General features: G+C 31.3%; 2 protein-coding genes across 2 annotated transcripts in view; one reads left to right on the forward strand and one right to left on the reverse strand.

The window, feature by feature from the left end:
* The window catches only part of LOC122509242 (serine hydrolase-like protein 2), a 104448-nt gene that overhangs the window by 65368 nt on the left and 25209 nt on the right, over nt 1-13871 (forward strand). The gene's annotated exons all lie outside the window — the stretch shown is intronic.
* On the reverse strand, nt 7535-9830 carry LOC122509245. The gene is made up of 2 exons (XM_043623169.1): nt 8865-9830; nt 7535-8173 (listed from the first exon to the last, which is right to left on the reverse strand). Exon 2 carries the CDS (start codon nt 8171-8173, stop codon nt 7706-7708), a length of 468 nt encoding a protein of 155 aa, XP_043479104.1. The 5' UTR covers nt 8865-9830; the 3' UTR covers nt 7535-7705.

Here is a 13871-nt window from a genome sequence, read left to right on the forward strand (position 1 = left end):
GGAATCGCCTTTTATTTTTCCCTAACGCATTTAATTTTATTTTTTTCACCGCTCTTTCGATAGTAGCTAGAAGTTTCACTAATATAGTGAAATTTTTAGTTGATCCAGATAAAATTTTTTTTTTGAAATAAAGGAATAAAAAAATATTTGCCAGTTATTCTTATCAATGCTGGAAGGAAACTCTGCAAGCAATATGGAGACCCCGCCCCTAAGAAGTTGATAACTTTCTTCAGCTACGCCTCCTTTTGGCCGTGACTTATATCGGCCACTCCTACAAGTATACTAAATTTCTTGATAACTTTTTTTAAACTATTAATATACAACTGAGTGATAGAATCGACCTTATATTTATTTGCTTTTTATTTTATTTTATTTTTATTAATATATTGATTAATATATAGTTTGAACTCTAGGACTAAGTCTCATTAGGGACATTTGCAACTTTATTGCTAATAAAGAAATATTGACGCAATTACGTGAGGGCGTTTTCTATTAACCACGCCTTTGAAAATTTTACGCTAATGGTACTTTGATAGTCACGCCCACTTAGAGGCGTTCTTTGTTTTAGCCACGCCTTCTGGGTTATCTTGTACTACATATCGACAACTTAATATCGGAGAATCATAGAATAAAGTGACTGTATAATGTTTAAAAGAGGCTAATAGGCATATTATTGCAATATACTTTTAATTTTGTAGGCGTGGTTTCGTTTCTTGAAACGCCTTCAATGGGTAGAGTTAGAAAAACCTAAAAATTTAACAGATAAGCAAAAACGAAAGAATGTCGACTGAAGACTAAATGCAGCTTATTAATCGTAAATCCCAAGGAATTTTGAGTTTATTTTAAAAACATCCAAATATTTGTAAGTGGGCGTGTCAATGAATATTGTCTCCGCCTTCCGGTCTGGGCGTTCTACAATGACCACTCCTTCTTAAATATTTTACTATTAACTATTTAATTTATTTAATTTATATTTAATATTTATTAGTACTACTTTTTTAGTTTATTTTTTAAATTTTTATAACATTTTCTCAACGTTATACCGTAGGATATAAACTAAAAAAATATTTTGAATAATTAATTAAAAGATACTTATTGGTAAAATATATTTTTGTAGCTATATTACTTTTTTCATTTTTACATAATTTAACTTCGAAAGTTTCTAGAACTTAAAAATTAAATATTAACAAACAGTTGCATTACTTCCAAGTTATGTGGAATAGAAAATGACTTTATCAATAATACGAAAAAATATTGAGATGATTGTGTGAAAATAACGATAGTAGAGAAACATTATTAGTTTTATTATATCGTATTGATTATTATTATTAGTTTTTTCTGATAAATTAGTAGTAAAACTAAGGGCAAAATGAAAATTAGAGAAATAATTAATAAATAATAAAAAAAACATGAATAAAAAAAAATGTTATAAAATGTAAATAAATAAGAATTAAAAAATATTTAAAAAATAAAAAAGTTAAATTTCAATGTACCTATAAATGCTGTATAAACAAAAAATTAAATTCATGGCTTTTTATACAATTTAAATTCAAATATCTTGCAAACTTTTTTTTACTGTTTTTAAAATAGTTTTCTAATGAATAAAGTGTAAGTGCAGTTGAAGAAGAAGAGTTTTTACGCCCGTATTCTTTTAAGTATACTACTTCACATCTCAACGGTATTAGTGAAAATCATGAAAGTTTCAGTTTTTATGGTAAATTTCTTTTCGTTAAAACTTCTTAAAAGTACAAAAAAACGAATAACTCTCAATGAATGAAAATATGTTTTTCTCTCAGAAGAAAATAATTTTTCCTTCTATTTTTGAAAAAAAAAAAATTAAAATAATTTTTTAATAATCAATTTTTTTTTTGAGTAAATTATTTATTTCTCAATGGAGAAAATTTTCCCCATTCTATATAACATATATAGTAAACAATAGTCAAACCAATCTCTATGTTTAATTCATTCTCCTCGACTAAACTTTAGTGGGCGTATCATTTAATTGGGTACTTCAATAAAGTGTGAACATTATCACAGTTTCCTAGGATTAATAGGAAAATTTAATCTCGAATTGCAAAATGAATTCAGGTGATAAGAAATTATTATTCTAATTGGTAATTTTTCATTTATATTGTTTATATTGTTTTTGAATATTTAAAAAATATTATTATACTTAATAACCTTACGATAGTCGTTCCTTCAAATATCTAAAAATAACAACAATATTTTAAGAATAAGTATATCCTCGATTATAATTAAACTCTAGATATTATTGAAATGGGGTCATGACTTTCTAAAGGTCAAATTAAGTGGAAAGAATTCAAGCATATTTTTAAGAACAACCTGTTGATTGTTTTTTCATCCGAATTAAATCGATATTAGTACTTATGTGCGATGAGAAAACTTTCATTTTTTACCATTTTATTTTTTAATTATTCTTTTTTTAAATTTGTTTGCATTTTTTTTTATTTTTGCAAAAAAATGTAATATTAAAATTAAAAGTATTGTTTCTTTATTGTTAGTATTGATAGAATACTGATTTTGAATTGAATTTGAAAAAGGAAGTTGTATTGAATCGATTTGCAAAAATACGTCATAATAAAAAAATTATTGTACGTTTCGTTTGAGAATGATTGATGAAGATAAGAAGGAAGTATATAAAGTGTAAATATATATATGCCAGAATAGAGCCAGACACATCAATAAATTGGTGATGGTATCACAATATAGCAATATAAAATGTCCTTTTTATACTTTTTTTTACAAATTCATCCTTTACGTTCTTTTTTTGTTATTGGGTCGTGTTACCCGTTTTGAAAATTTCCTTCACTTTCCGTTAATAATCCAATAAGTGATCAAAGCAAAACTAAAAAAAAAGAAAGAAAACTGATTTTAGATCAAATATTTCTCAAGTTTCATACGAACTTTAGCCTTCTCGACGGGGTTTTAATGCTGCTATTAAAAAAGCATGGGTCAACGAACAATAGCCCTTCAAACACTGCGAAGATAAATTTCTTCCTATTATATCTACCTTCGGACATGATGCACACAATACGCGTCAAAATGCAGTAAACTCGATAATCAATATTGAATGAAAATAAATTTTTTTTTCCTTCATTATATACCGACATGATGAAATTCAAGAGAATACTTTTCAATGCCCTGTAAATTTTAACGTGAAATCCAATAGTTTGCTATAAAAAAAAGAAGATGTAGTCGTACTTTAAATTTATGACTAATTTAAAAAATTTAATCATTCAACTATTTTTTTTCATTGTTTAAAGTAAGATTTTAAAAAAATGTTTTTTTTATACAGAACACATTTTGTAATTATTAATGGAATTTAAAATTATTTTTTCACATTATGTAATGAGCAGAAAAAAAAATTTGATCATTAGAGAAAGGTAAATTATGCATTTTGAGTCCCTCTAATTATGCGCTTAAATTGTGCACAATTATGTGGAATTATGCGCTTAAATTGTGTACAATTATGCGGAATTATGCGACTAAAAAGATGAATTCTGCGTTAATTATGCGATAAAATGAGCATGATTATGCAAAATTATGCAATTAAAAAGAATTCTGCTTCAATTATGCGCTAAAAAATGTTCATTTTACAAAATTATGTTGCATTTGAAAAAAATTTTTGATTTGGAACAGTTACTGGTTATTTTTCGAAACCAATTTCCCGAAAGTCTAAAATCCCAAATACCTTTTTCCCGAATCTAATTTCCCAAAGATTTATGTACCCAAAATTTTTTTTTGTTTTTTATTAAAAAATGGATATATGTTCGACTCCAAGTAAGAATTTAGTTTTTTTGGAGTAAGTAAACCAATTGCAATAAAATTCAGGAATTTTAATCTACACATAAAAAGAAATGTTTCCACCACACTTAGTTCAGCAAAAAAAAAAACGAAAAAATTGTTTATATTATGTTTATACAAATTTTTATAAACAAAACAGGTATTAAATAATAATTAAATAACTCTTGAACGACCAAACGAAATTGAATGAGGCAAACACTAAACAAATCTTTGCTGTGGTTTCTTTAAGATTCCGAAAAAAATTTTAACAACGGAAACATCTTTATACAAAATAACAAAAGTAACGATTTTTGGGAGAATTTAATTAATTGTTCAGAAAATCTGCCTTATGAAAATGAACCCCTTCACTGAATTTGGCGTCTATAGATGCAAAAATAATTCGTGCCACTAAAGAAAAATGATTTAAATAAATATAATATGAACGTCAATGACGACTATTCAATATCAATATTGCTTAATTTGGGTCATTTTCCTAATTTATAAATTAAAATTCGGGATTTCTTCGGTGAAAATTGTGATTTTAAACATTGATTCTAAGAGTTAAAAATTTTTAAACTTGTTTCGCTATAATTGAAGGCCTCCATAGAATAAAGAGACGCCTTAATTAAATTCTACGCGTGGTTGAAAGGGATAATACCAGTCAAGTAGCAGTAAGCGGCTCAAGACTTGTCACTGCTACCCGACTGGTAATATCCCTTCCAAGCCTCGCGTTGGTCCCCTTATTCTATGGAGCCCTTCAATTATAGAGAAACAAGGTTAAAATTTTTTAAGTCTTAGAATCAATGTTTAAAGTCACAATTTTCACCGAAAAAATCACAAATTTTAATTTACAAATCAGGAAAATGACCCAAATTAAGCAATATTGATAATTTTGGGGGTCTTCGGGTCGCTGATAACGAATCTACAGTCAGATTTCAAAAATACAAAATGGCGGATTCAATATGGTGGCTAAATTAAAATAATTTATGCCTTAAACAATATGTTTCAAGTCTAGTGGCTATAAAGTCTAATATTTATTTCTCAAGTCTTTTGTCTAAAAGTTATAAGTCTTAAGTCTACCTTTAAGGTTAACATCTAAGGACAAACGAATTTCAACGTTTCGCTATAAAGTTTTCGGCCCTAAACCACAAACCTTAAGAACACAAAAAAATTCATTAGATTCGGAAAATTCTCTTTTAATAATAAAACAGAAATAAATAGAAACAAGTAAGAATTATATTTATTATAATAATGTATAACAATAGTACATATTATTACGAAAATGATTAAAAGTATTAGTATTAGAGAAGAATTTCGATAAATTAATAAAAATTTTTTATCCTTTTACGAAATATTTTATTATTACGTTGGTCATTCGTAGGCATCCTGTGTCACACGTATAATAATAAATATATCTCGAGTTGCTGAAATCCCTCTCTTTTGGGAAAAACCCAATATTTATAAACTATTTGGTAGGAATGTAGGCGATAGATTTGTGGCATGGCGTGGAGTTTCAAAACGATCCAACTTTTTTGTTAAGCAAAGTTGACCCATTTTTATAAACCGATAGGTTGAAAAAATTATCTCTCTTCCTTAAAACGCAAAACGGCATTATTATTTAATGAGTTTTTTACTAATGGAAAAATTTGGAGGAGAAAAAAATTTTAATTTAAATTCTATTTTTTTGCAAAAATTATAAAATATGTTTAGAAAGATTTGTTTAATTTTTAAAAATTATTTTCCATGTTGAATCAAGTATATTTATCTTTCTTATTTGCATTATACGATATGATTGTAATCGTATTGGCTAAAACACTTAGATACCAAATATAGGAATTAAATCATTTTTCAAAATTCGCCTGCCATATTGGATCCGCCATCTTTAATTAATCATCTTTTTAATTTTTGAGTTGTAGTCCAGTCAAATTAGCATTTTTAGACTTTTTATCTCAGAACCGCAATTTTGTTTGCTTAAACCCTTCACTTTAGGGTCAAAATAAAGTGCCTAAAGTTTCTTTAAGTCTTCGGAAATGTAACACTTTCTAAACAGTTTTCACCAATAGAAAACTGCGTTTTCCATGCATGTGTTATGAAAAGTAAAATGCGATACGACTTTGGAAAGATGAACATTTCCAAGTGGGATATTTTCAGCACTTGCCTGCATCTCGTGTGGCGCCTCACTCGACTACGGCTCGTGCTGAAACTGTCCCCACTCGGAAATGTTCATCTTTTCAAACTCTTTAGGCACTTTATTTTCATCCCAAAATGAAGGGTTTATGCCAACAAATTGCGGTCCTGAAATAAAACGTAATACGCCTTCTTTATCGACTAATTTGACTGGACTATTTATTAGTGGTACTTGACCGGTGGAGTCAAAACGAGGTGTGAGTTTGTGGTACTTGACCAGTGGAGTGAAAAGGTTAAAGTTTCCTCTAGTGTTTGACCAGATGGAGTGAAAATATGAGGAGTTTTGTGAGAGGAAAATGCCTACCGATGAGGAGTTACAGATGAGGTGACGATCGCCGAGGGGTATACTGTATTTCACCTGTTGAGGGAAGTGCGATAGAAAATGAGAAAGGAATATGTATGGTGAGCTTAAAGTTCAATGAAAAGCATTTTTCACTCAGAGAAAAAGTTTATTTCACTTAACCAAACTGTTTAATTAACCTATTTTATTTGTCACGATAAAACAATTTTGTTGATTTAAATAAGAATTTGGTTCATTTTAATAAATACGTAAAATTTGTTTGGTTATTCGAAAGAAATTTTTTATTTGAAGTTGTTTGTTTCATTTAACCAAATTTGTGTTTTGAATAGAGAATATTGTTTAGTTAAGTACAATTTGTTCGACACAACAGACACACAAATTTGTTTGATTCAACCAAATCATTTTATTTGAGTCAAACAAAAATATTTGCTTGTCTCAAAAAGTACGTGTGAATTTAAAAATGGCGACCTCACTGGTCTACAGTCCGCGTTCGCGTCAAATTTATTAGTTAAATCGGTAAATAAAAGAAACAAAATTATAAGTGTCGGTTAAATAAATGCATTGTGTTCATTGTAAGACTTACTGCATATTTAATGTGTACCAGTGAGAAGAATATTTACAAAAAGGTTTTTTGAAGTTGGTTGTTTGGAATAAACTTTTTTCTGCGAGTGCATGTATAAAAATCATATAATATGTTTAATGGAATATTTGAAATGTTTTTTATAATTAAGTAATTTTGTTTATATGAAGAAATATATAATATTTTACTTAATTATTGTTATTTATTTTCCTCCAATAATGTTTGAGTTTCCTAATTTATAATATTTTCTAGTATATACATATTATTGGTTAACTTATGATTTATCATGTATAATTTTAAAATATCAATAATTATATAATAAATTATAAACTAACCAATAATATGTACTAAAAAATATAAATATTAAATTAGGAAATTCAAATATTATTAGAGGAAAATAAGTAACAAAATTAAGTAAACAAAAATATTTATTGAAATGAACCAAATACGTTTACTAAAACTATTTATTTGAATCAAACAAATCTTTTCTCTTAAAATAAACAAATTTTTTAGTTATATTAAATAAAAAATTTTGGTTAAGTGTAATAACCATTTGGTTAATACAAATAAACGTATTGGAAGAAATTATTTGGTTGAATCAAACAAACGTTTGGTTGATTCAACCAAAATTTGGTTGTTTCGAACAAATTTTTTTCTGAGTGTTCTTTTGACGAACAACAAAATATATTCTATAAACCCCCAGTATAACTTATCCCCTTACAAGGTTTCTCCTTTCTTTTTTTGTTACCGGAGATGGTTATTGTTGTGGTTCCGAGGGCTTTATCGACGGTTGGCTGTGGCAGTTGCCCAAGTCTGCTGGTTTGAAGCGAGTCCTATAGTTGTCTGTTCGGTGAGGGAGATCTGGCGATCGGGGACCTGGGGTAGAGTTCCAGCACGTCTTCGTCGCTACTGCTATCGTTGAAAGTCAAGTTGGAGGCCAACTTCGAGAGGGGAGAGATCCCTTGTGGTTCGGGGGCCCTGAGCGTGGTTCCGCCCTGAAGGTTCGCTTCGGTTCGGTCTTCGTCTTTGGTGATAACCTTAATGTCCGTAACCGGGAGCCAAGCTACCAGGGGCCGGTGTTCTTCGCTGTCCTCAGTCGTCGCTACCTGGGGCTTGTTAGTCGTCCGTCGTTGCTCAACAACCGCAGTTTGGCCTTGTGTCTGCTTTCTCCTTAGATAGGCCAAATAGAATTCGGGCGGACCTTCCCTGACGGCTCTTTGGCGAGCGAGAAATTCTTGGCGGCGGGTACGGCTGCGTTCCTTACGGTAAGCAAGTTCTTGGGCCGTTCTTGGTCGGCCCATCTGCAGGAAATCAACATTTTAGTATTCAATTGAACCACTGGCGACCAAAAGGGCTTACGCAAGGTTTTCGTTGGCCCCTCGAGTAGCGGAGACTCGCTGAACACGGGGCCAACAAAAGTCACGCGTGAGCTCTTTTGGCCGCCGGCGGTTCAATTGACAAACAAGCAATCGGAGGAGGGAATAGGAGATGGAGATTTATAGGTGAGACCGCGAAGAATCGTGGTCGGGTAGTAGGAAGTGAAACCGCGAGGTAAGAAATAGGAACGGGAGAATTCGCGAGGAGGTAGTAGGGTGGTAAAGCCGCGAATAATCGCGAGGTAATAGTGAGGAGTGGGGAGAGTCCGCGAGAAATCGCAAGGTAGTAGCGAGGAGTGGGGAGAGTTCGCGAGGGTGGTGGTGGGGGTAAGGCCGCGAAAAATCGCAAGGTAGTAGTGAGAAGTGGGGAGAGTTCGCGAGAGTCGCGAGGATGGTGGTGGGGGTAAGGCCGCGAGAAATCGCAAGGTAGTAGTGAGGAGTGGGGAGAGTTCGCGAGAGTCGCGAGGATGGTGGTATGAGTAAGGCTAAGGCGGTTTCCTTGAGAAATAGCGAAGACAGTGAAGAAAGATGTACTTAAGCGGACAAGTAAGGATGTCAACTCGAGTGTAGTGAAATGAAGGAGAGGTGGTGTCTGGCTGAAATGAGTAGTACTTACTTCGGTCGGCTGGAATTTCTCACACTTCAGTTTATTCTATGTTGAAACTTGACGCTTTATGTTTGTGGTTTGTTTTCGGGAAGATCGAGGAGATTCGACTGAGAGCGATGGCCTAGACGCAGCCCCTTTTATATGCGACGGACGACATTCTGCCCCTATGGAAGGGGCAATATTTCGTCTTACCAACACGGGGCATGTCTGACTGATCGCTTCCATATCCCCTTACATTATTTTCTCCCTTATAGTTACAAAATTTATGCTAACAATAATTATAACGATGATAATGACAACAACAAAAGTTATATGAACTGGATGACATTTTAAATTAATGAATATTATTCTAACAACAATAATAATATTCTCACTAGTATTATAACAATTACTGTCGACGATTTTATATTTGCTACTTTCCTTAAACAATAGTAAAACTATGAAATCATTTATATTTATATTTTAAATGTTTATAATAAATGAAAAGTTAGATTACCTATAATAAATAATTAGCATTGACACTAATTATTACGGCAACTTTTATTGTCCATTCCGTGTTTGTAACATTTCCTTGTTTAAAAAAATTTTTGTTTAACCTTACAGAAGAGAAAAAGAATTTCTTTTTTTCAAAAAAAAAAAAAGAAAGATGGTTTGATTGAAAGATTGTAAAAGAGAGATTGTTGATACATTAGACATGATTATTGTGCAGCGTTGAAAATTAAGGTCTAAAATGAGAAATAGTTCTCCTCCCCTCTGAGCAAAAGGATATCCCAGAGATATCCTAGAGATATCTCGCGGGATATTGAGATATCCCAGGGAGATCCCTGGGATATTTGTGACATCTCAGAGATATCCCTGGGATATCCAAATTTCCATCCCATGGGAGACTCGCGCGGGATATCCTAATATTCTTCACACGGGATATGCCACGTGAGAAATAGTAATATGTTAAAAAATAATTAGAGCTTTAAAGAGTTGAAAAACCATTATTAAATTATAACTAGAATGAGAAAAAAATTATTTCAAAAATAAAAGATCATTTGACTAATATCAAAGTTATTTTTTTGTGATTTAATAAACATTAGTTGAAATCAATAAAATGTCTTTTTAACGCTAAACATTTATTGTGTGTGGGTTTAAACTAATTTTTGGTCAATTCATTTTGTCTATTACTGATAAATATTTACAAGAAACTAAAAAAATGTGAAAGTTAAACATATTAAACAGCAACACTTATAATCACACACTGCAAAACACACGCTTCTAATCTAATGACGCGACGCCATTGTCGCCATGACACTCAATAGCTGGGAAGGTCAACGCCTGCGCGTGTAAGATTATATGAGTACATACATATAAAATTTTATTTCTTCTTGTTTAAAGGGGAAAATATACTGGATTTTCAGTAATTAATCTAGTAATTTATGCAGTATTTGTTTAGAATGTAGTTAGAATAAATATTTGAATAATTTAATATATATCATCTACCAAAAAAAGTAACTAAAAAATCGTACACTTTAAGCTGAGTTTATAAATATATTTATTTTCCACTTTCGTTAATTTAATGCAACAAATATCTAAACAAACTTTTTCTAATTTAAATGCGTTAAATATAATTTCACAGCTCTTCTTTGACACACACTCTTTGACACTTGGAACGATTGCATTTCGTTTCCTGCGCATGCGCTGACATATCCCACACGGGATGACCCACGAAAGAAAACTTTGCATATCCCGTGGATATCCCAGGGATATCCAGTGGATGTCCTTGAGATATCCAAATTTCCGTCCCGTAAGATATCTCATGGGATATCCCTGAGATATCCTAGGGATATCACGGGATGGAAATGGGATAATCGCGGGATATCCCGTGCTGTGAGGGTCGGTTTTATAAAACGTAATTTTAGTTGTTATTAACTTATTAATACTGATTGGTAACGATGTGTATTTGTTGCAAAAAAAATCTACAATAATTTAAGAAACAGAACTAAGTCTGGTATTTATATGTTATGTGTAGGAATAATAAAACCTAAATGATCAGTGAAAAATGAATAAAACAAATAGAATAGTCGTTTAGTGTAATATAACGAAAAGTGTTTTAATAACAAAGTGTAAAATTCTCTTTTACGTGCTACATAAGTAAGAGAATTACAAAATAAAATTTCGTTTTCTTAATAGGAAAAAAAATAAAATTAAAACATCGTCGTAGGTCGATTTTTAAAACCGCTTGTTTATTCTCAATTTTCACGGCGCTCTTAAAACCAGAGAAAGTCGGTTTGCCGTGGAAAGTAGGTAGAGAAGGGTCTTATTGGTGGGAGAGAGACGCGACTACTTTATGGCAAAGTTGCGAAGGTCGTCCTTTGACGTCGGCTGACCCGGGTGACGTGCCCATTGCGTAATGGGTTTTTCGTCTGGCGCCAAATTGGGGAAAACCCGTCTGGGCCAGTCGTATAACATATTTTATAAATATAAACTTCTGATAAAGTGTATTGAAAATCTACGATGTTTATACTTAATCGGATAAAAAAAGGAGAGTCAGAACTTTTAACATTTTCGTTGTATCACTATTAAACAGAAACTTTATTTTTGAATTAGCGGAGATTACAAGCTGCGTGTAGCGTGTACGAAAGAATGCAAGTACAATGGTGATATGGCGTCGCTTCACACACACTCAAGGCCAACGCACAACTACTTCGCGAACGTCGTTCGCGAATGTAAAGCATGAGTTAGAAAAGGAGACAAATATATCTCTGTCCTTTTCTAACACATGCATTGCGTTCGCGAACGCAATTCGCGAAGTAGTTGTGCTTAGGCCTTAAAGTCCAACGCACAATAGGTTCGCGAAGGTCATTCGCGAACGAAACGCATATGAGATAGACAAGGACACAAATATATCTCTGTCCTTTCCTAACTCATGCTTTGCGTTCGCGAACGACTTTCGCGAACCTATTGTGCTTAGGCCTTAACACATACACAAAAACATGGCGTCACAGTATACCATCAGATGGCGTAGAGGTAACGGCGCAGAAATTCAAAATCAAAAATACAATTAAATATAAATTAAATTTAAATAAAATCTTAAATACTAACATTTCCAAACATTCGAGACTGAAGCTTTAATTTGCAGCTTGTTAAATGTCTTTAGGATAATTTTGTTTAAAAGTTATTAACAAAAATGTTTGGATGACAGTAGTCGCCCTTGTGCATAAAATGGATGAATGAAATGGAATACATCAGAAAACAATTGGGTAAATATTAGAGAAATGTATAATAGAAAAGAAGGAAAGAGAACATTTTAAAAAAGGTGGTAAACATGTGTTGCGAGGGGAGTGAAAGTGAATATTTAGAATAAAAAATATGATTTAGAGAGACGATTGAAAATGAAAAAGGCTAAGGTAACTGGGTATGGAAACTGGAAAAGGTATAGATGAAAATATGAGAAGGAAAATGTTGAAGTTGATATAAGGAATAAGTTGAAATAAGGTTTTAAGTAATTAAAAGGCGTGGGCGTTAATGGTGGGTAAAGTCTGTATGAACAAAAGGAAATGGAAGCGAAAGGCTTGGAACTGACAATTTTTTTTTTTTGAAATACCGCCGAGTGGTAAATTCAATTAATACTAATTAAGTGATTAATTATAATATTAATTGAGCTTTTATTCAAGTGAAAATTAATTAACGTTTTGTAATTAACAACTGAATGATTTGGAGAAGCAGACATTACAAACGCAATTAAATTTCACTGTAAAATAATCTCGAGTTAATTTTACATATATATTCTGAGCAAGTGAGGAAAAATACTCCTGAGTAGCTTGTTGCACAACTCGATTAGTTTTATCTTAATCAGAAATAGATTAAATATTCCCCACAATCCGTTATAAAACTTGCACAGACTTGCACTAGACAACGAGGCGCCACGAGGTTAACTTAGATCATGGAGGTTAGTTTTCATGTCCATTTCTTGACTTATCTCCTAGCCAACTCCTAGCGTACCATAGTCCTCACTATAGGAAAATTTCCACCCACACAGCGTCGAAACTTCTCTAAAAGTTGAAATTACCTTCAGTGCAATGTTCGGAATCTATAGTTACGATGCTCTTTAAAGTTGAAGTAATTCTTTAAATTTCGATTGTTTTTCATTGTTTGGCGCCAAAGTTGACTGAACATTGCATGAAAGTTTTAAATTTTTTCAACTTTCATGAAATGTTCAGTCAACTTTTACGTCAAACATGAATAACACCGGACATTTAAAGAACAATTTGGATTTAGTGACCCCAAAACCCCCGAGTAAACATTTTACACAAATCCGGTAACATTAAAAAAAATTTGATATCTATATTGGATCCCCCATTTTGAATTTTGAAAATTTCCATTCAATTAAAGATTTTCGAAAATGAGAAAACGACGAGCGATTTATTTCCGCTTTCAGTTTTTTAATTAAATCCCTATTAATATAAAAAATAGTTAATAAAAAAAATTAGTAAATAAAATTTTTAAATTCTATATTAATTTTTTTAGAACGCAGAATTCTGTTGTAAACCTGAAATTATATAAAAAAAATATTGATATATGAAATATTAAATTAAACAAATAATAAATTGAAAAATGTTTTTAATAACTTTTAAAACTAAATATTTATTATTCTTTGTAATACTGAAGTTTGTATAATTAAACGCAATTGCCTGTAATTAAAACCAGTGAAAGTCAAATTTCGCAATTAAGCATTTCATTCATTGTAATATCAATATCAAAGGTATTTATTAATTTCATACACATCGCTCTTGTTATTAATTAATTTTTGAATGCAGCTGGTATTTATGTATAATTGTGTAATTCATTAATAGTGATAATTTAAGAAAACTTTTGTACTATATCATATCCTCATTATTTTCAATAAACGCAAGTAAATAAATAATTTTAATAAACCAGAGACGACAAATTTTATTAATTAATTTGGATAATCTCAATGATTAATTTATAACTTGTTCAATCATTCATATTCAGAGCTAGTCACATCTG

Source organism: Leptopilina heterotoma, unplaced genomic scaffold (genome assembly GCF_015476425.1).
Source record: "Leptopilina heterotoma isolate Lh14 unplaced genomic scaffold, ASM1547642v1 Lhet_6, whole genome shotgun sequence".
Taxonomy (NCBI): domain Eukaryota; kingdom Metazoa; phylum Arthropoda; class Insecta; order Hymenoptera; family Figitidae; genus Leptopilina; species Leptopilina heterotoma.